This window comes from Danio rerio, chromosome 6 (assembly GCF_049306965.1).
Source record: "Danio rerio strain Tuebingen ecotype United States chromosome 6, GRCz12tu, whole genome shotgun sequence".
NCBI lineage: Eukaryota > Metazoa > Chordata > Actinopteri > Cypriniformes > Danionidae > Danio > Danio rerio.
The window spans coordinates 63,172,501-63,196,058 of NC_133181.1; the positions used below are offsets into that span (position 1 = coordinate 63,172,501).

The 23,558-nt window shown below is 43.8% G+C and overlaps 3 protein-coding genes and 1 non-coding gene across 7 annotated transcripts in view; 3 read left to right on the forward strand and 1 right to left on the reverse strand.

Annotated features, from left to right (window-relative positions):
• Positions 1-4,172, forward strand: part of slain1b (SLAIN motif family, member 1b) — a gene marked incomplete in the record, with an annotated part of 6,151 nt that extends 1,979 nt beyond the window's left edge. The window contains 4 exon segments of the mRNA NM_001127473.1: positions 1-100; positions 2,301-2,942; positions 3,174-3,758; positions 3,834-4,172. The exon segment at positions 1-100 is cut by the window's left edge and continues 168 nt beyond it. Of these exon segments, the coding sequence (NP_001120945.1) occupies positions 1-100; positions 2,301-2,376 (176 nt within the window).
• An 830-nt stretch (positions 4,173-5,002) lies between these two features.
• Positions 5,003-5,074, reverse strand: trnae-uuc (transfer RNA glutamic acid (anticodon UUC)). The gene has a single exon. It is a non-coding gene; the product is annotated as a tRNA-Glu (tRNA).
• Positions 5,075-5,269: 195 nt separating this feature from the next.
• Positions 5,270-12,392, forward strand: wbp4 (WW domain binding protein 4). 4 transcript variants are annotated; one of them, XM_073953001.1, is made up of 10 exons: positions 5,270-5,368; positions 5,490-5,562; positions 5,646-5,708; positions 7,616-7,768; positions 7,849-8,025; positions 8,293-8,360; positions 8,770-8,848; positions 10,550-10,752; positions 11,545-11,777; positions 11,932-12,392. In XM_073953001.1, exons 4-10 carry the CDS (start codon positions 7,684-7,686, stop codon positions 12,131-12,133), a joined length of 1,047 nt encoding a protein of 348 aa, XP_073809102.1. In that variant the 5' UTR covers positions 5,270-5,368; positions 5,490-5,562; positions 5,646-5,708; positions 7,616-7,683; the 3' UTR covers positions 12,134-12,392.
• Positions 12,393-13,294: 902 nt separating this feature from the next.
• On the forward strand, positions 13,295-22,227 carry fbxl3b (F-box and leucine-rich repeat protein 3b). Its single transcript, NM_001006075.1, is given in 4 exon segments — positions 13,295-13,548; positions 17,397-17,760; positions 17,787-17,827; positions 22,124-22,227. Coding segments are annotated over 3 exon segments (489 nt in total). The 5' UTR covers positions 13,295-13,548; position 17,397; the 3' UTR covers positions 22,209-22,227.
• Positions 22,228-23,558: the final 1,331 nt, after the last annotated feature.

Sequence of the window (23,558 nt, forward strand, 5' to 3'; positions counted from 1 at the left end):
CAGCATCTCAGATCCCGTCCCGCAGTGGTCTGCCGCGGCCGGCGTCCTTCATCGCGGCCGGCTCGAACCCTCGCAGTAAACTCAGCACACCTGTGCGCAGGTGAACATCACATGACCAACCTCTTTTATTAGATCACGACGGCTTTAATTCTGTGAGACGTGTTTTTATTTCTTCAGTTCACTCCTGTGAAGCAGTTTAAACTCTTTCATCCAAACACGGCTTTAGAGATTACAGCGGAGATCAAGAGTGAGAGCTTCATCTGATCATGAGCTGCAGGAGAGGCATGTGCACTGCTTACATTACTGAGAGCGTGTGCCTCATTCTGCTCTAAACACTCTTAAATCAGTCAGCATTCTCCAGACCAGCACAGCATATAGGGCTGTTTTCAGCAATAATGAGTCTTCATTTAAGCAGGCTAGGGTAACCCCACTGCTAAAGAAACCCAACCTGGACCATACGCTACTTGAAAACTACAGACCAGTATCCCTGCTTCCATTCATGGCCAAGATTCTGGAGAAAGTAGTGTTCAATCAAGTTCTGGACTTTCTTACTCAAAACAATCTCATGGACAACAAGCAATCCGGCTTTAAGAAAGGCCACTCAACTGAGACTGCCCTGCTCTCGGTCGTGGAGGATCTCAGACTGGCTAAAGCAGACTCTAAATCATCAGTCCTCATTTTGCTGGACTTGTCAGCTGCTTTTGACACTGTCAACCACCAGATCCTGCTATCTACGCTTGAGTCACTGGGCGTTGCGGGCACTGTTATACAATGGTTCAGATCTTACCTCTCTGACAGGTCATTCAGGGTGTCTTGGAGGGGAGAGGTGTCCAACCTACAGCATCTAAACACTGGGGTACCTCAAGGCTCTGTTCTTGGGCCACTTCTCTTCTCCATCTACACATCATCTCTAGGACCAGTCATCCAGAGACATGGATTCTCCTACCACTGCTATGCTGATGATACCCAGCTATACCTCTCTTTTCATCCTGATGATCCCTCGGTTCCAGCTCGTATCTCAGCCTGCCTGTTGGATATTTCACACTGGATGAGAGATCATCATCTTCAGCTGAACCTCGCAAAAACGGAAATGCTTGTAGTTTCTGCCAACCCGACTCTACACCATAACTTTTCAATCCAGATGGATGGGGCAACCATTACTGCATCCAAAATGGTGAAAAGCCTTGGAGTAACGATTGATGACCAACTAAACTTCTCTGAACACATTTCTAGAACTGCTCGATCGTGCAGATTTGCACTCTATAACATCAGAAAGATCCGACCCTTCTTATCTGAACATGCAGCTCAACTCCTTGTTCAAGCTCTTGTTCTCTCCAGACTGGATTACTGCAACTCTCTACTAGCTGGGCTTCCAGCTAACTCTATCAAGCCTCTTCATCTGCTCCAGAACGCAGCAGCACGAGTGGTCTTTAATGAAGCTAAAAGAGCACATGTCACTCCGCTGCTCATCCGTTTGCACTGGCTGCCAGTTGCTGCTCGCATCAAATTCAAAGCTCTGATGTTTGCTTACAAAGCGACTTCTGGCTTTGCTCCTTCTTATCTGCTCTCACTTCTGCAGATGTATGTGTCCTCCAGAAACTTGCGTTCTGTGAATGAACGTCGCCTCGTGGCTCCATCCCAAAGAGGGAAGAAATCACTTTCGTGAACTCTCACGCTCAATCTGCCCAGTTGGTGGAATGAACTCCCTAACTGCATCAGAACAGCAGAGTCACTCGCTATTTTCAAGAAACGACTAAAACTCAACTATTTAGTCTCCACTTCACTTCCTAATCTGCAATTGCCTCTCTGGATATACCACTAACTGTACAAAAAATAAAATAAAAAATACTAATACTACTAATACTTCCCTTCTTAGACTTTACACACCTGAAACTTGCCTACAGCACTTCTTCATTGTTGCTCTTAGTTGTGTAAATTGTCCTCATTTGTAAGTCGCTTTGGATAAAAGCATCTGCTAAATGACTAAATGTAAATGTAAACGAGGAGAGTTTCTCATTAAAACAAGCAGAAAGATCAGCCGATGGGGAAGCAGAATAGTCTTGTCTTCTTTTTGTCCTCATGTTATTTTCCTCTCCTCGTTGTCAGAGTATTCTGCTTGCTTTAATGAGTAACTCTCCTCATTTTGACTCATTGCTGAACACGAGACAGTATGTTGTGCTTGTCTCTAAAAGGCAGTGAGGTGTGTGTTCCGGCGTCTGTGTTCTGAGCTCTGTAGATGATGATGATGGTGTATTCCTCTGCTTTAGTGATGTTTCTCTCTCTCTCTGCTGTTTCTGTAGTGTGCTGACTCCACCAAAGAACCTGGCGCCGCTGAGCGCTCTACGGGACGGACACTGGCGGGACGGGTGTTACTGATGGACACACGGGTGTCAGACGGATGGACAGTCAGCGGCTCTGGAGCTGTGACGGGTCACGAGTGTCCTGCGGGTCAGGAGACTCACTGCAGCACCGGAGCACTGACTGACCACTGCTGCAGGAGGAGGAGCACAGGGGCGCCATATGCAAACACACACTGCACTGAACACCACCATCATCATCATCATCATCATCATCATCATACACTCATAGTAATCTGATATATGTCATATATGAAACATATTTTGAAAGATTGGAGTATGTCAAATGAGACATAACACTGGAGAGGCCGTGTTCATTCTGAAGCGCTGCTGCTGCTCTGTCTCAGTGTGGATGAGGGAAAACTGAGACATCTGGAAACGGAGGCGGCGCTGCTGAGATTCGCTCCCTGATTGGGGCTTTTGTGTCATTGCGTATCCTTCCCTTATTCGTCAAGCCCCTATCACATGACTATAACACATGGCTTTAACGCTACCGGGAGACAGCAGACCAGCGTTCACTGTAAACAACAGCATGGACACAGAAATGGGAGCGTTGTTTGCACTATTGTCTGTTTTAGGCAATAGGAAAACACCGTTTTCAAACTAAAACGCACTCGTGTAAATGTAACGGAGGCCAGCCAGTAGGGGCTGTGCAGGTAAACCTCACTCCTCTGACCTCTAAAGGTGCTCTGGCGACAGATGCTAGGGGCCATGGTCTTTAGCCTCCTTGTTAGAGCACCCGACTCCCATGCGGAAGGTTGCTGGTTTGAAACCAGCTCAGAGCGGGTTGGTTGGCCTTGGACCGGCAGGGTTACATAAATAAGGCCTGAATCTACAAAAGTGCCCCACCTTCTGGCCTAGTCAAAGCCCTGACCTGAATCCAATTGAGATGCTGTGATTAGACCTTAAATAGGTGCTTCATGCTGGAAAAGCCTCCAGTGTGGCTGAACACAGGGCTGTGTGTGTTGCGTTTAGTTTGGCCTTAATAATAAAAACCTTCATTTAAACGCTGCATGATGAGTTTATCTTTGACTAATATTTAAATCAGTTTGATGATCTGAAGCATTACTTTTTGATAAACCTGCAGAAGAATTTGAAATCAAACGGGTCAAACTAATTTTCACACCACTGTATATAAATATATATATATATTGCAATAACTATGTGCTACTTATCAATATATATATAAGCATATAGGCATATGTACATATTTGAAATTCTAGTGGTTGAAAGAAAACATACGCAGACGGCCATTTCTGCAATATTTCAGAATATATGTTTCATATATGACATAATATACAGGTGAAATCATCAAACCTTCATCACTACTAATGATCCTGAGCTGGTCTGTGTGATTGAAGATGGAGTCGGAGTTTTTGGGTTTTAACAAAATTTTACACATTTTTAACTCTTTACAGGTGCTGAAACACTGCAGTGTGTGTGTGTGTGTGTGTGTGTGTGTGTGTGTGTGTGTGTGTGTGTGTGTGTGTGTTTTTATATGATCAATAGATGACATGAAGTCTTGAATCACTGATGCGTATGGACCAATAACTGCACTGATTGTGAACGTGTTGAACTCTTTGGTTCTGTTTGTGACGGTGTGAATCTGCATTGGGGATTTCTCCGTTCTGCTCTGGAGTCGGGCTGTTTCAGATGTAGCTCTGGGTTTATTTATATTCATTCTTCTGCTGATTTATATGTGTTAAATCTATTTAATTGGCGTTTGCTCCGCCACAGATTTCTCCTGGAATATTTGTTCATGACATATTTTAAGATTGTACTATTGAAGTGCGAATAAAGTTTTGTTTGTTTTTATTCTGTTTGTGTGTGCGTGTGTGTGTGTGTGTGTGTGTGTGTGTGTGTGTGTGTGTGTGTGTGTGTGTGTGTGTGTGTGTGTGATTTATTAAGACTCTGTGAGAGACGGATCTTAAACATTTATTCAGTCTCATTTGTTGGGCTTTTTAGCATCTACAATTTAAGATCACCTCATGCTTTAACCCTTTCAGGCTCAAATTAAATTTTAGAAATCCATGCTTTTAACTGTTGCAAATCAGCAACGCCTGCCTTGAGAGGGTTAATAAGATTTCAGAGGTTTTTCCATATCTGAGCAAATTATTCTGACCTGAAGACAGCAGTGTAGCAGTAAGATAGGATATTACTCTTAAAATAGTATAATATTTCAATGTTTGTGTCATTTTTATATTCTAAATATAACTATATAGTTTACTACATATATGACAGAGCTAATCTGAATATGAACACATTAATAACGCTTAACACATGCTGCTTAGTTTATCACTCAAAGGTTCGGCTGTTCTGTTTTGCTGATCATCGGCTGTAATATATGAGATGTTCTGTTTAAATCATATTTTTTGTAATTATTATGATTATTATTTTATTATCTTGAAAACAAACACAAAATTATGAAACGTAGTGACTGTTTTATTTGCTCAAAAACACGCAGTTAATGTAATGTAAGGTGTACTCCGTTACGTGTTAAAATTGATATAAAAACATCACACATATAGCGAGAGAATCTAATAATTGATCTGAAATGTTCCCGTTCTGAGCAGTCTTTATTTGTACACGTCTCGCACTGTTGACATTCGGTGTGTTTAAGGTCAATAACGATAAAAAGAATCTCCTTCCCATACCGGGAGTCGAACCCGGGCCGCCTGGGTGAAAACCAGGAATCCTAACCGCTAGACCATATGGGAGGCTCTGCGACATTATGCACCAGATAGGGAATTATCCTTCAAATGAACATGGACAGACGCGAATAGTTCTACGGTTTTACCGTTGTCTGTAATTCGAGAACTTCTTTCCTCACATCCGCTCAGTCCTGCTCACGAGTCCAGTTTTAATCGGCATTTTCCGATTCTTCAAAAGTTTGTCGCGCGCTCAGTGACGTCATCCACAAGCGCCGGCAGTGATCCCTCATCAGTGAGCATGTACATTTGAGGAGCATTTATGCACATTTAGTGGATTTTAGGGCGTCAAACCTTCACAATGTGAGTGATTCTGTTTGCGTTGATCATTACTCGTTTCGTCGGAGCGGAACTGTGTGTTTAAATACAGCACAAAACACTCTAATGCCGTGTGTGTGTGTTTGTTTATATGTGTGTGATGAAGGGCTGATTACTGGAAGTCGCAGCCGAGGAAGTTCTGTCAGTACTGTAAATGCTGGATAGCGGATAATAAACCCGTGAGTGAAACACACACACACACACACACACACACTCTCTCTCACACACACAGTGCTGGTTCGTCATCAGTGTTTCTCCGCAGAGTGTCGAGTTCCACGAGAGAGGAAAGAACCATAAAGAGAATGTGGCCGCCAAAATACAAGAGGTGAGAGGACACTATACAGCTCTAGTACACACCACTGCATACTACACAGTGTAGAATACTGCACAGTACACACTACTGCACACTGCAACATAATGCACACTGTAGAGTACTACACAGTACACACTATTGCATACTGTAGGCTACTGCATACTGGAACCTACTGCATCCTACACAGTGCACAATGCTGCATATTGGAGCCTACTGCACACTACACAGTGTAGAGTACTGCACAGTGCACACTACTGCATACTACACAGTACACACTACTGCATACTGGAGGCTACTGCATACTACACAGTGCATACTGTAGACTACTGCACAGCGCACACTACTGCATTTTGTAGACTGTAGAGTACAGCATAGTGTACACTAATGCATACTCTAGACTACTGCATACTACAAAGTGACATAATGCACAGTGTAGAGTACTGCACAGTGTGTACACTACTGCATACTGGAGGCTGCTGCGTACTACACAGTGCACACTACGACATAATACACACTGTAGACAACTGCACAGTGTACACTAATAAATACTTTACGCTATTGCATACTACATTGTGCACATTATGGTATACTGCACACTGTAGACTACAGTACATTGAACACACTACTGCATACTGTAGACTAATGCATACTATACAGTGCACACTACAACATAATGCACACTGTAGAGTACTGCACAATGTACACAACTGTGAACTGGAGCATACTGCATACTATACAGTGCATACTACTGCAGGCTGTAGACTACTGCATACTGCAAAGTGCACACTACGACCTAATGGACACTATAGAGTACTGCATACTGCACAGTGTAGACTACTTTAGAGTGAACACTACTACTGCAGTGTAGACTACTGCACAGTGCACACTACAGCATTCACATATCGCACACTGTAAAGTACTGCATAGTGTACACTACTGCACTATGTAGAACACTGCACAGTATACACTACTGCATAATTTAGACTACTGCATACTGTAGACTACTGCACAGTGCACATTACTGCATACTCCACTTTATAGAGTACTGCACAATTCACATGCACTGCATGCATACTGTAGACTACTGCATACTGTAAACTTCACACTGTAGTCTAGTCTACTGTGTGCTGTAGTCTACTGTATAGTGCACAATGCAGACTGTAGAATAGTGCATGCTGCAAAATGCACACTACGACATAATGTAAACTCTCGACTGGCATACTACACAGTGCACACGCTATGGTATATTGCACGCTGTGGACTACAGTACAGTGAACACTACTGCATACTCTAGAATACAGCATACTACACAGTGCATACTACAACATAAAGTACATTGTAGAATACTGCACAGTGTACACTACTGCATACTACACAGTGCATACCACAGCATTCACATACTGCACACTGTAGAATACTACAAAGTGCACACTACAACATCATGCACAATGTAGAGTACAGCATAGTGTACACTACTGCATACTCTAGACTATGGCACAGTGCACATTACAGCATACTTCACTCTGTAGAGTACTGCACAATTCAAAGTGTAGTGCGCTGCATGCATACTGTAGACTACTGCATACTGTACAGTCTAGTCTACTGTGCACTGTAATCTACTGTATAGTGCACAATGCAGACTACTGTTCCCTATAGACTGCAGTATACAGCATATCACACAATGTAGTGCACTGTAGTCTACTGCATGCTGCGCAGTGTACACTGTAGTGTAGTGTACTACAGGTCAGACAGTGGCACGCTCCTCCTCTGCTGGCTGTGTTCACTCAGTGATGCAAGTGTGCTGGTAAACCTTCACACACACTCGAGCTCTTCATGAACGCCCACTGCTCAGGGAGGGTCAGGCGGGGTCAGTCTGCCGCTGTGCATTATGGGTGTGTGTGTGTGTGTGTGCTGATAAGAGTGTGTGTGACGCGCCACTATGTAGATTAGGAAGAAGAGTGTGGCGAAGGCCAAGCAGGAGAAGAAGATGTCCAAAGACTTCGCAGCGATGGAGGATGCGGCTCAGAAGGCGTACGAGGAGGATCTGAAGAGACTCGCCGGACACACCTCAGGTCAGACACACACACACACACATGGATACACTAACTTCCCTCACACACATACTGATGTTCTGCTGCGTGTGTGTGTGTAGGTGAGAGTGTGTGTTCTGCTAAAGCTCCAGCTGAAGCTCCAGTTAAGAAACAGAAGAAGCTGAAGCCCAGTGCGGTGAAGCCCCGCTCGGACCCCAGCAGCAGCAGCCGGACGCAGGCCTGGGTCAGCGGAACCACAGCCGACGGCCTGCTCTACTACTACAACACACTCACTGCAGGTCACACACACACACACACACACACACACACGCAAACACACGCACGCACACACACACACACACACACACACACACACACATATCTGTGATCTCACTGTGTCTATGTGTGCGTATGAGTGTGTGTGTGTTTTATAAGGACACGTGTATAATGAGGACATGTGCTGTGTTCTTGTAATTTAAAACTATTCAAATCAAACTTAGCGGGTGTTTCCCACAGTCCTCATAAACCACCAATAACAGTGTGTATGTGTGTGTGTGTGTGTTTAGAGTCTCAGTGGGAGAAACCAGATGGCTTTGTGGACGAGTGTGTATCATCCACCGCAGGACAAACACAGGTGAAGCGCTGTCTGATGGTGTATTTACATGTTTCTTTTTTTATTTTTGGCCTTTTTGCCTTGATTGAGAGGATAGGACAGTATTTTAGACAGCAAACGAAGTGGGATTGAGAGACGGGGTAGGCTCGGGAAATGTCCTCGAGTCAGGATTCAAACTCGGGACGCCCTGAAGTGCAGCTGCTCTGTATGTCTGTGCACTAACCACTAGGCTATTGCACTGACTGTTTACATGTTTAACCTTGTGTGTGTGTGTGTGTGTGTGTGTGTGTGTGTGTGTGTGTGTGTGTGTGTGTGTGTGTGTGTGTGTGTGTGTGCGTGTGTGCGTGCGTGCGTGCGTGCGTGCGTGCGTTCGTGTGTGTGTGTGTGTGCGTGCGTGTGTGTACGTGTGTGTGTGTGTGTGTATACACAGCAGGAGTCGTCCGGCAGTGCATGGATGGAGGCTGTGAGTCCTGATGGGTTTACATACTACTACAACACTGAGAGCGGCGGTGAGAACCACTCATCATCATCATCATCATCATCCTCATCATCCTCATAGCTCATGACTGATTTTCAGCAGTTAGTGTAGTGTAGTGTAGTATAGTACAGTGTAGTGTAGTATAGTGTGAAGTGTAGTGTAGTATAGTGTAGTGTAGTGTAATGTGTAGTGTAATGTGTAGTATAGTGTAGTATAGTGTAGTCTAGCATAGTGTAGTATAGTGTAGTCTAGTATAGTGTAGTATAGTATAGTGTAGTGTAGTATGGTGTAGTGTAGTATAGTGTAGCATAGTGTAGCATAGTGTAGTATAGTGTAGTATAGTGTAGTGTAGTGTAGTATAGTGTAGTATAGTGTAGTAGTGTAGTATGGTGTAGTGTAGTATAGTGTAGTATAGTGTAGCATAGTGTAGTATAGTGTAGTATAGTGTAGTATAGTGTAGTATAGTGTAGTGTAGTATAGTGTAGTGTAGTATAGTGTAGTGTAGTATAGTGTAGTGTAGTATAGTATAGTGTAGTGTAGTGTAGTATAGTGTAGTGTAGTATAGTGTATTGTAGTATAGTGTAGTGTAGTATAGTGTAGTATAGTGTAGTATAGTGTAGTGTAGTATAGTGTAGTGTAGTATAGTGTAGTGTAGTATAGTGTAGTGTAGTATAGTGTAGTGTAGTGTAGTATAGTGTAGTGTAGTATAGTGTAGTGTGGTATAGTGTAGTATAGTGTAGTTTAGTGTAGTGTATAGTGTAGTGTAGTGTAGTATAGTGTAGTGTAGTATAGTGTAGTGTATTATAGTATAGTGTAGTGTAGTGTAGTGTAGTATAGTGTAGTGTGGTATAGTGTAGTATAGTGTAGTTTAGTGTAGTGTATAGTGTAGTGTAGTATAGTGTAGTGTAGTATAGTATAGTGTAGTATAGTGTAGTGTAGTATAGTGTAGTGTAGTATAGTGTAGTAGTGTAGTATGGTGTAGTGTAGTATAGTGTAGTATAGTGTAGCATAGTGTAGTATAGTGTAGTATAGTGTAGTGTAGTGTAGTATAGTGTAGTATAGTGTAGTGTAGTATAGTGTAGTGTAGTGTAGTATAGTGTAGTGTAGTATAGTGTAGTGTGGTATAGTGTAGTATAGTGTAGTTTAGTGTAGTGTATAGTGTAGTGTAGTGTAGTATAGTGTAGTGTAGTATAGTGTAGTGTAGTATAGTATAGTGTAGTGTAGTGTAGTGTAGTATAGTGTAGTGTGGTATAGTGTAGTATAGTGTAGTTTAGTGTAGTGTGTAGTGTAGTATAGTGTAGTGTAGTGTAGTATAGTGTAGTATAGTATAGTGTAGTGTAGTATAGTGTAGTGTAGTATAGTGTAGTGTGGTATAGTGTAGTGTAGTGTAGTTTAGTGTAGTGTATAGTGTAGTGTAGTATAGTGTAGTGTGGTATAGTGTAGTGTAGTATAGTGTAGTTTAGTGTAGTGTATAGTGTAGTGTAGTGTAGTATAGTGTAGTGTGTAGTGTAGTGTAGTGTGGTATAGTGTAGTGTGTAGTGTGTAGTGAAGTATAGTGTAGTGTAGTATAGTGTAGTGTGCTGTTAAAGCTGTGAGTGTCCAGCACACAGCGCCTCAGACTCTATCGTGTAACATCAGGTGAAATCTCCTCATATGTGAGCGCATCGCCCTGTCTGACTGTACACGTGTTCGTCTGCTGGTCTGAGAGAGTCTGATCTCCCTCCTCCTCCAGAGTCCAGCTGGGAGAAGCCGGAGGAGTTGAGTTCAGACGACGTGTCTCCTCCTGGGGTCGATTCTCCTCGTAAAGAGACGGAGAGCGCAGCGCTGGACCGTTCCTCTCCCGCACAGCCGGAACACACTGCTGAAGATAAAGCTGAGGACACAGCAGAAGCAGACGACAACACACCGAGCAGCGGCCCCAAGATCAGCTTCAGGGTGAGACGCACACACACACACACACTCTCTCATACGCTGCGGCCAGTGTAGTTGATCAGTTCCCCTATAGCGCATGTGTTTGGACTGTGGGGGAAACCGGAGCACCCGGAGGAAACCCACACCAACACGGAGAGAACATGCGAACTCCACACAGAAACACCAACTGACCCAGCCGAGACTCAAACTAGAGACCTTTACTAGAGAGTCCTGCACAGTGGTCAGAGGGGTTGTGAGCGGTTCTTCTTCAGAATAGTGTTCAGGTCACTGCTGATGCTGCTGGAGGGAAACCTGTCCTGACTCACTGCTCCAAAACAGCCCAAAGTGCTCAATAATGTTAAGCTTTGGGTACTGGGCAGGCCATGGCAGATGTTTAACTTCACTGTCATGTTCATTAGACCGCTCTGTCTCCAGTCCTGCTCTGTGTCTCGCTGCATTATCATCCTGACACACACACTTCCGCCTTCAGGACAATGGTTGACCCATTGGGTCACATGGGTTCTCCCGAATGGTTGGGTAGTCCTTTGCAGTGACCCAGTGCTCATTTAGCACCAGTATTGGGTCTAGGGAATGCCATGATATTGAGCCCAAACCATCAGGGACCCCCCCATGCTTGACTCTGGGCATCAGTGGTCTGGGTGGGCCGCTTCTGTGGGGCTTCACACCGTAACTCTGGGAAAGACAGTGAAGCTGGACTCATCAGAGAACAGCACATGAGTACACGACACTACTGAAACACACACACACACACATCCAGAGACTCAGCCGTGTGTTTGTGTGTCTCTGATCTCACAGAAGAGAAAAGAAGAGCCGTCTCAGACTCCAGCAGACGGTGCAGAACAGAAGAGTTCTGATGATGGAGCGGGCGGAGAGCAGAAGCAGGAGGACAGCGGCGTGTCGGAGGCTGAGGTGGAGAAAGCTGCAGTGGTGGAGCCAGTGGTGGTGGAGGAGGTGAGGCCGGTGAAGAGAGCCAGGACCACCAATCCATACGGAGCCTGGGAGCAGATCCAGATCCAGCCCGACCCATAGTAAGACTTGCTGTTATTCTGGCTCATGACTAGTCCCTCAGCCTCGGTCCCCATCGCCTGAACGAGGGTCATACCATGAGGGTTATTGAGGGCTATATTATTGAGGTTCTCTGCAATGAGTGTGTGTTATTTACTGTGTGTGTGTGTTGTGCAGTGAGAGTGTGGACCTGCAGCTGCCGCAGGTGGAGGTGTGTGTTCAGAGTCCCGCAGCCGCCCCGCAGACGTCCCCCCGCAGCTTTAAGGAGCGCAGCATCAGCTCTCTGGGGGCCGACAGCAGCGCCGGCGCCTCCTTCAGGAAGAGGAAGACAGAGAACGGCAAACCCAGGAGCCTGCGGCAGAGGGCCCAGGACGACTAGCAGAACCAACACCAACAGAACCAACACCGTCACGTCACGGCGCTCCTCTACAGATTTCACTGCCTCAGAATAATCCGCTTGTGAATATCTCCAGGAATAAGATGTGTTTCTAGATGTTTCGCTCTGTGTGTGTGTGTATGTGTGTGTGTGTGTGTGTGTGTGTGTGTGTTTTCTGAATAGTGCCACAGTTTAATAAACTCCTCTAGATGAGTTGAGACGGTCTTTGCTCTCCACACTCATTAAACCGGACTGGACTGCTCTCCTTCTTCATCCTCCGTCATGGAGAGTTCGTGTTTATATCAAATAATTGCGTGTGTGTGCATGATATCTGTGTTTCTGTGAGCGTCTGATAGCCTCCAGCGTCTCCACACCCACAGCACAACAACATACACACATAAAACACTTATTAATGACCACTGAAATACAATTACTGACACACACGCACACACACACACACACAAACACACACACACACACACACACACACACACACACACACAAACACACAGTACAATAGTGATTCAGATCTCTCATGCAGCTTTCAGTAATTAAACAGGAAAATAAACAGAATTAATGATGAAAACACCATGAAATATGAGATGAGACGTGCGTTCAGTTCAGTTCAGTTCAGTTCAGTTCAGTTGCAGTGGTAATTCCGTCTGATGATCAAGTGTTCACACAGGTATGGTACGGGATGACAGGTGTGATGCAGGGGTTGTTCTGTTGTTAGGTTAAAATTTAACATGTTGCTATGGCAATTAAGCTGAAATATTGAATTTACAGTTTATTCCAAGCTCTGTAAAATGTATACACATTAAAATCTATTCTTCAAATGAGAATAGGTATAGTTTGCCCAAAAATTAAAGTTCTGTCATTGTTAACTCAACTCTGAAAGCTTGAACACAAAACAAGATATCTGTTAACTTCTTATGTGGAAGTCAATGGTTACAGATTTGCAGCTTTCTTCAGAATATCTAGTGTTCAGCAGAAGAAAAAAGCTCGTTTAGGTGTGTAGGGAACACTTGAGGGAGAGTGAACAGTGAGCACTTCTCATTGTTGTGTGAACGGCCCCTTTAATACTAGTGTGCTGCGGCAGTGGCCTCTAGCGGCCGCATGTGTGCACTGCACTCAAATATACCCAGAATGCTTCACTCTAAGCACAACACTTCGCCATTTTCCGCGAACGGGCGCTTCTCGGTGGAGAAACGTTAACTAGGTCAAAAAACTCCCGGAGAAACACTCGAAGCGAGCTTCACCGGAGCCACCCGTCCGAGCGCGTCGATCCTCCCGCCGCCACCGCACCGACCAAGAGCCAATGACCGGATTCGGTTCCGCCGCTCGGATGAAGAGTTCCAGCGCGGGCCCGGGCTGAAGAGACGATCCTCGGAGATCCAGACGAGCAGCGACACACACAGGTATACACACACACACTCATATAAACACCGGGAGACACACTGCAGATGAGGATTGTGCTTCAGTTCAGATTTATCATGAGCTATCTTTCGCAGATTGATTTCCCGCAGATGCTTAGCGGAATGTTCAAGCTGCTCTGACGCTGTTCAGCTGCACGTGACCTCAATAACTGGCCACGTGACTGTAGTGTTTGTACCTGCATGTTAATAAACTTGTGTTTCTAGTGAGTGGACTTAACAAACCACCTGTAGAGTCGCACACACGTCCTCATGTCTGTGTGCTGGCAGGAGTCCTCAGCAGGAGATGAGCAGAGGTCTGTCATGAGTTATCTCTAATGCAGCTCTCTGATGATGATGATGATGAAGTGCTGCTTTGTCCTCACTAATCATCTTCATAATGAGCAAAGGTTAATTACTACTGTAGTATGTACTACATTTGAGCTAGAGTTTACTACACTACTGTAAGAGAAGTGTGCACTGGATAGTGTGAATGGAGTTCAGATGTTCTTCATGTAGTTCATTTATGAGCTGTTTATTCCAGAAATGGTTAATGATGGTGAGTATAAAGGCCTCTTGTGTTCTGCACGGTGGGTTTGGATTTACTGATTTAATTATGTCTGGGAGAAATGACTATAAATATTGATCAGTAAACTACTCGCTCTTGACACTAGTGTGTTCATGTGTAGCCTCGCTGTTTCTACGCCACACAACCCGCTCCGAGCTGGGATCGAACCGGCAACCTTCCGCATGGGGGTCAGTCCTTAGAGCAGAGGAGTGAGGTTACCTGCACAGCACTTACTAGCTGACCACCGTTACACATGACTGTAGAATAACAGGAAAATAGCAGTGCGCCACATCCAGCAGCATTGTGTGTGTGTGTGTGTGTGTGTGTGTGTGTGTGTGTGTGTGTGTGTGTGTGTGTGTGTGTGTGTGTGTGTGTGTGTGTGTGTGTGTGTGTCCTGAATAAGGTGAAGTGTAGTGATGTTATTGACAGTCCAGCTGTTGATGCAGGTGTCTCATCTATATCATTATCTGTCCAGTGTTTCTCAGGCTTGACTCATCAGTGAGGGACTCATGTAGGGTGTGTTCACATGTCATTTGTGTGTGTGTGTGTGTGTGTGAGAAAGTTGGTGTTAGTCATCATGTTTTGTTTGATGAGTGAGCTCTACTGTAACAGCACACGACTGAACTGGAAAAACTGGAGCCTCACTGCTGATACACACTTCACTTCTGCTGTGTGTGTGTGTGTGTGTGTGTGTGTGTGTGTGTGTGTGATCGATACTGAACACTGGTCTCAGATTTAGGAATGGGTGTTATGGACTTAAAATGATATCACAGTGTTTTCTGGTATGTATTGTAATGATTTTGATGATAGTGTAAATGTGTTGACTCAGAGACGAGAATATCCAGTTTCTTCAGAGAAAATTCATTAAATTAATTAAATTCTTAATTAGTGTTTTAAGTTACACTCTTGACCCCTGCTCCTGGGCTCTGCTCTTCATACGTGGATTACTCGGTGAGCTGGATTTGGTTATGGATGATTTGACTGATCCAGGATCGTTTCGTTCTTCAAAACTCATTTGAGAGTTGTTGTCATAGCAACAGTTCTGGAGCTCAAACCTGCTCAGGAGCAGCAGCTCATGTAAACAGGATTAGATCAGGTCAGTTCAAGCTAAGATAACATTGAAAATATGTACTGAATGCTGAATATCTTCTTACAGTAGTAGTTATATATACACTTGGGAAAATAGTAAATGTATATATGTTTAATTATATATATATATATATATTAGGGATGTAACGGTATCAGAATTTCACGGTACGGTAATACCTCGGTATGAATGTCACGTAACGGTATTTATTGAATCATTTACAGGAAAAAACAAAACTTTTGAAAATACTCCAAAAAAGTGCCAAAAGTGTCAATGACATACAAATTAGTCATCTATCTGTAAGCTTTGAAACAGGAACTTCAATTTTAATAACAAAAAAATATTAAACCATGTAAAAAAATTAAGTTTCAATTTAGTATTGTTGAAAACTCATCACATTCAACATTAATCACTCACTCACTTAGATAGAGATGGGTTTAAAGGAAAATTATCATATAAATATAATCTGGTAAAAGCTGGTATCTCTGGGTATTTACAATGTCCCCTGCAACAGATAAAACCCTCTCATTTGGGACTGAGGTTTCTGGGACAGAGAGATATGACTTGGCCCAGGTTGACAGCAGTGGGTATAGTGCATTGTCTTTCCCCCACTTGAGAGGACAAACCATGAGTGAGATAGAGATCTCATGTCTGCATCAATCTGAACAGTGTGCTGTGTTTCTGCAGTCCCCATGACTGATTATTAGTTGTATTCCCCAACTTGCAGGCACATGCAGACACAGTGCTCAACCTGCAGTGCACATGCCCTTTTTAGTCTTGGATAGAAAATGCCCTTCCAAAATGATCAAAAGTGCCCCCGCGACGCGACACACCCTCCGTCCCGCTTTACAGTACGCGCGCGACAACACAGCTGATAAGAACTCGCGCGACAACACCACTATTCAGTACGCGCGCGACAACACCCGCTTTAGGGTTTTCCAGCTCTTTTTGATCCCCGCTTCTAGCAGCACACTCCATTTCTGCATTACTGGATCTGTAGCGACAACAGACCGCAAGGGATTATGGCCAAGCCTGGGCTGATGGGAATTGTAGTTTTCGCTACCTCCCGTTCGCTTCATTCGCCTGAGCAAATTTTCTCAGAAGACCTATAGTTTTACCGAGTCATGCGACTACGGTAATATCGAAAAAAAATTAATATTGTGGTATGACGGTATTCACAATACCGTTACATCCCTAATATATATATATATATATATATATATATATATATATATATATATATAGAGAGAGAGAGAGAGAGAGAGAGTAAAAAAAAATATATATATATATATATTAATAAAACTTCTGCCATCTGCACTCTGAAATAAAAGTACAAAGACTGCCACCTGCTGGCTCAAAGAGAACATTTATTGAAATGAACTTTTTAGATACAAACGTGTACAGCACAATACTCGACGTTTAAAAAAGTATAATAGTTTAAAAAATAGTTTTTTAAAAGTTGCAGACATCTTTATCAATATCAAAATACTTTTTAGATGCAAAATTAATGTACAGTTATTCAACAAATGCCCACAGCCCCAAACCAATGAGGAGAGTTATTGCTTTTCAGATCTGTCAAACCGTTTACTGCTAGTTTTATTTAAATTTGCTCACATATTAATCAGATGATGTCATCACGCTGCTGTGCTGTCAGCCAATCGCTGCATTGCTGATCATGATTTGGAGGATGGATAGATCTGTCCTTCATAACACACACAGATCTCAGATCAGCTCATCCAGACACTTTAATCTGACTCACAGACTTGTTTGTTGACAAATTAGCCAGAGATCAGTTATCGAGATGAACAGATCCAGGATCTGCTGAATCCTCCTAGATCATTTAAGTGAGGTATGAAGAACAGAGCCCTGTATGTCCGCTGTCCTGAACCACATGCTAGTGGCTGCTGGTGATTAAAACCGTGTGAATACAGGAATCCCTATTTAACACTGTTTAAAGGGACCCAGAAATGCGCATCTACTCTCCCTCGAGGAGTTGAAGACATTAACGAAATCTGTTGAACATGAAAGGAGATGTTCTGAAGAAAGCTGAAACCTTTGACCGCTGCAGTATTTGTTTGTCTTATGGTTTCCGGTTTCCAACATTCTTCAAAGTATCTTCATTTGTGTTTAATAGAAGAGAGAAACTCGTAACGGTTTAAAGAAGTAAAGTAGTGCTGAACCTGAGCCGTGTTCCTCCAGAATGAAGCGCGGTCAGCAGCGTGTGGATGAAGCGGAGCCCGGCGGCGGCCCCGGAGACCCTGAGCTCTGCAAGCGGCTGCGCTGCGACTCTGAGGACGGAGACGGACCTGTGGACTGGGGTCAGCTGCCCCAGGAGATCCTGCTGCAGATCCTGCAGTACCTGCCGCTGCTGGACCGGGCGATCGCCTCGCAGGTGTGCCACCGCTGGAACCAGGCCTTCCACATGCCCGAGCTCTGGAGGTGCTTCGAGTTTGAGCTCAACCAGCCGGCCAGCTCCTACCTGCAGGCCACACACCCCGAGCTGATCAAGCAGATCATCAAACGGCACGCCAACCACCTGCAGTACGTCAGCTTCAAGGTGAGAACACACACACACACACACACACACACACACACACACACACACAGCTTACACAACCTACATTTACTCCTGTGTGTGTGTGTGTGTGTGTGTGTGTGTGTGTGTGTGTGTGTGTGTGTGTGTGTGTGTTCAGGTGGACAGCAGCACTGAGTCTGCAGAGGCAGCGTGTGATATCCTCTCTCAGCTGGTCAACTGCTCTCTGAAGACTCTGGGACTCATCTCCACCGCTCGACCCTCCTTCATGGAGCTGCCCAAAGTATGACACACACACACACACACACACACACACATGCATATCTGTCTTATATATTGTCATAATATATTGAGGCTAGAGCATGTTCTGCTGAACAGAATGAGCTTCAGTGGGGTTTTGAAGGGTCAGTTCACCCAAAACTGAAAATGTTGTAATTATTTACTGTCCCTCAAGTGTTTTCAAACCTTTAAAAGTTTCTTTCTTCTGTGGAATAATAAAGAAGATATTTCAAAGAATGCTGAAAACCTGTAACCATTGACTTGCACAGTATTAGTGGTTCCTATAATGGAGGTGGATGGTTACCTGCAGCTCTGCTGTATGAGGAGTGCTGGATCTGTGTTTAGGGTCATTGCCGTGATGTGATGGCTGATCTTACTGTGCTGTTGTGTTCAGTCTCACTTCATCTCTGCGCTGACCGTGGTGTTCGTCAACTCCAAATCCCTGTCCTCGCTGAAGATCGACGACACGCCGGTGGACGACCCCTCGCTGAAGGTGCTGGTGGCCAACAACAGCGACACGTTGAAGCTGCTGAAGATGAGCAGCTGTCCACACGTGTCTCCCGCAGGTCAGCTGACCGTCTGAACACAGCAGCGTCACTACAGCAAATCCTCAGCTCAAATCATCTGCACATGCACTACTGAAGGCACACTCGCGCTATAGATCTCCTCACAACCATTCCCCAAGTGATGTTCAGCAGAGCCAGGAAGTGTGCACAGTTTCCTGCAGTGTTTAGTCTCTGCAGAGAGTTTGGCTGGAATAAAAGCAGTTCTCCTATTACCCTAGTGAAGCCTTGAAATGTCACTGTACACTGAATCCCAGTGTCTGGAGGAATATCTAGTCTCATGTTGTGTGCTGTCGTCATCAGAAATCACTTATTAAAACTAGTCCTGTCACAGTAATCAATATATCGACTTATCGTGCAATATTGCAGATGACCTCAGTCATTTTTGCCATTGCCATATATATATATATATATATATATATACACAATCACAAATAACATTAAAGCAATTTTGCAATGACATTTACGTTCTACCTCACCGGTGTCAGTTTATAATTGGACATTTACTTAATAGGGCATTCAATAGTGTATATAATAGCACACTAATCTGTTTACAGTAAATTACAGAATCTAAATAATCTTAATTATGAGAAGTGTTTAAAGTGTTTATGACTGTTTGCATTATTGTGCTGTTATACAATAATTATATAATCAGTGGCATAAAAGAATCTCAGAATGACAATAATATTGCTTATCGCAACCATTTCACCACAAAATAAGAATTCCTCATCGCGACAGACCGAATCAGAACTATTCTGCTGATGAATGTGAAAGCTGCTGTGCGTCAGTGTTGGACTCTTCTGCCTCATATAAACAGCATCATGTGTGTGCAGATAGTCAGATCATGCTCAGTGAACACTCCTGTTTATCTGAAACACAAGGCTGGAGTCAAATCTTCTGCTGTGGTCATGTGTGTTGCGTGCCGGAGCGGCTGTCTTTGTTTTGGTCTCTTTAACCCGCCCAATGCCAGTGTAGCCAATTACATTTCAGCACCTCTGCACTTTAGCACTACTAGGAAACTAGCCTGATCCTGGGGCGAAGGAGTGGCGCTGTAGGTAGTGCTGTCGCCTCAAAGCAAGAAGGTCGCTGGTTCGATCCTTAGCTCAGTTGGTGTTTCTGTGTGGAGTTTGCATGTTCTCCCTGCCTTCGCGTGGGTTTCCTCCGGGTGCTCCGGTTTCCCCCACAGTCCAAACACATGTGGTGCAGGTGAATTGGGTTGGCTAAATTGTCCGTAGTGTGTGTGTGTGTGTGGATGTTTCCCAGAGATGGGTTGTGGCTGGAAGGGCATCCGCTGCTTAAAAACGTGCTGGATAAGTTGGCGGTTCATTCCGCTGTGGCGACCCCAGATTAATAAAGGGACTAAGCCGACAGGAAAATGAATGAATGAAGTAGCCTGATCCAGGGCAGGTTAACTCTCAGGCTAAGTTCAAGCTTAATCAAGGTAATATTAACATTCACCTGCTGTAATTTGAAGTTATTTTAATTCACGTAACCTCTGAATAATAATGAAACTTTTATAGTCACTTAATAGTGAAAAAAAATAAAATAAATATATATATATATATATATATATATATATATATATATATGTGTGTGTGTGTGTGTGTGTGTGTGTGTTTTCAATAGTCTCCAGAACAAACCATCATTATACAATAACTTGCCTAATATATATATATATACACACACACACCCCAAACATCTTTAAGAACAGAATGACATATACATTTAACTGCAAATAAGTTCTTGCAAACAAAAAATACAAACTACAACATTTCTCTACATTTCTGTATTTTGAATGTTTCTGTTGATTGTTTTTTTTCTCCTGTTTATTCAGAAGTGTGCTTTATATTTTCCCCAACAGGTTGATTTGGGTGTTCTGTTTTTTTCACTGTTTATTGTCAGATTAGCTCCACATTTGCTTCAGTACTGAATAATCTGATGTACTGTATGTGCACAAAGATATTACTGTAAAGCGTTCTCTAGAAAATCTGCATTTACAACGTTGATCTGCGAGGGGTGTAGCTAATATGTTTATATGAATGACAAATATTTAACAAGGAAAATAATATAAGAAAAGCACCGACTAATATAAGGAAGTAAACTACAGTTCTTAAAGAATAACGATAAAGCTGTAAACCCTGAGCGGATAATCAGGAGATGATGAGCAGCCACCTCACATTAATATAAAGATCCTTTTATTGCCAGCCGTGCTGTAGTTTTTGATTATTATGTTTAAATTATTATGTTTGAACTCTAAAAAACAGGACGCTCACTTCTGTTGGCCTCAATCTGGCAACCTGCGCTTGCATGTGTTTTAATCCAGGAGTGCAATACCTAGCTCAACCACCGGGTGTCAAACTCACACACTGCACCTCTGATGAAACAGGCTGGTGTCTGCCACACGGCACGTGTGAAATATTAATAATGACAGATGTTTTGACAGCAATATTCACCTGCATCTGTGCTGATAATCTGATTTACTCCTGTAACAGACTGAGCAGTGTGTGTGAACAGCAGGATTCAGCACAGATATCTCAATATAGACGCTTCACTATAACAAGAGCAGCCTTAAGAAGCAGCTTAAGGAAACCGCATTCCTAACAGGTGTGTGTGTGTGCGTGTGTGTGTGTGCAGGTATCCTGTGTGTGGCGGATCAGTGTCACGGTCTGCGTGAGTTAGCGCTGAACTATCACCTGCTGAGCGATGATCTTCTGCTAGCGCTGTCGTCGGAGCGTCACGTTCACCTGGAGCACCTGCGCATCGACGTGGTGAGCGAGAACCCGGGCCAGCACTTCCACTCCATCAAGAAGAGCAGCTGGGACGCCATGGTGCGCCACTCGCCCAAGTTCAGCCTGGTGATGTACTTCTTCCTGTACGAGGATGAGTTCGGGCCCTTCTTCCAGCACGAGGTGCCGGTGACGCACCTGTACTTCGGCCGCTCCGTCAGTAAGGAGGTGCTGGGGCGCGTGGGGCTGACGTGCCCGCGGCTGGTGGAGCTGGTGGTGTGCGCTAACGGGCTGCGGCCGCTGGACGAGGAGCTGATCCGGATGGCGGAGCGCTGCCGTCAGCTGTCGGCCGTGGGGCTGGGCGAGTGCGAGGTGTCCTGCAGCGCCTTCGTGGAGTTCGTGAAGATGTGCGGCCGTCGCCTCTCGCAGCTCTCCATCATGGAGGAGGTGCTGGTGCCCGACAGCAGGTACGGCCTGGACGACATACACTGGGAGGTGTCCAAACACCTGGGCCGGGTCTGGTTCCCTGACATGATGCCCACCTGGTAGAACCGCAGTCTGGAGCTTCAGCACACACTGAAGGAAGCTGTGTGTGTGTGTGCGGACAGTTCATGCACTTAATTAGTTATCCAGCAATATATTACACGCACACACACACACACACACACTCGCGGCTCTGTTCAGATAATTTACTCCTGCACTTTATAGAGATGTACATATGAGACTGTGGGCTGTGTCCATATTCCTCCTGATGACGGGTAACTGTACGCTGTCTTGTGTGTGTGTGTGTGTGTGTGTGTGTGTGTGTGTGTGTGTGTGTGTGTGTGTGTGTGTGTGTGTGTGTGTGTGTGTGTGTGTGTGTGTGTGTGCTGACAGTGCTGTTCATGATTCTGTTGTTGTTTTGGAATAAACCCTGTGATGACTACTGATACTGCTCTGTGCTTTACTGGACTCGCGCTCACTGATGATGAACACTAATGCTTTAATAGAAACATCATGTAGGAACATCATAATGTTCACACACACACACCAGGGCTCAAGAGTAAGGACTGCCCGGGGCCCGGGAGAACCGTTTGGGACAGTAGACGGGATCATTACTGGCCTGATTGAGAACACCTTTTGTTAAATAATTTATTTATTTTTGTTCAGATCTTTTTATTAACATTTTGGTCAGTAAAACATCAATTTTAAAAGTGTTTGAAAATCAGAGATAAATGATCTTTGCTCCAACAGAGCCCCCCCCCCCACTGCACCATTCTACACAGCATGTTATGGCCATTACTGATCTGTTTTACATCATGTCATGATACACACACACACACACACACACAAGTAGAGAACAGTTCCATTATATGTTCACTCATCTATTGTATATATATATATATATATATACACACACACACACACACACACACACGAGTCACGAGAGGCCTAGCCAAAGTAAAATAAAGAACTAAAATAATTTAAATAGAGTTAAATTCAGATAACCCTGATTTCTTACCATCCAAATGGGATGCCACTTTTATAACATGGTGCAATAAGGGACTTATGATAATTGATCAGTTATTTAATGAAAACACTATGCACTCATTCTCTTATCTTAAAGACAAATTTATGTTGTCGTCAAGTGAATTCTTTCGATACTTACAATTAAGAAGCTATATTACAACTCATAAAGAAAAGGAAATATTCAAAAAAGTCCCAACTAATGTGGAACAGGATTTTATTGATATAAAAAAACAAAAAGGATTACATAAAGGACACATATCACAGATATATAATAGCCTAATTCTGGATTCAACAGATAACACCCTTCAAATTAAAGAAAAATGGGAATCTGAACTTAATGAAAAAATTGAGGATGATATTTGGGAAAACATATGTTCAGAAGCTCATAAGGGGATCAACAGCCATAACTGGAAAGAGTTTGACTGGAAAACATAAATTAGATTTTTTAGATAACCATTGATGGTCTCCAAATATACTAATCGTCCACAGTCAGAGGAATGCTGGAGGGGTTGCGGAAATGTGGGTAATCACGCACATATATTTTGGGAATGTCCGAAGATACTTGCATTTTGGCAAGGGGTAAAGATTGAGATAATGAAAATTATGCAGGTAGATCTACCTTTTACTCCCCTGTTTTTCTTGCTTGAAGGGATACCCCAGGATAAATATAATAAAAACCAGAGATATACTACATATACTTTTACTAAGTGCAAGAAAGACCATAACAATAAATTGGATGAAGCCACACCCT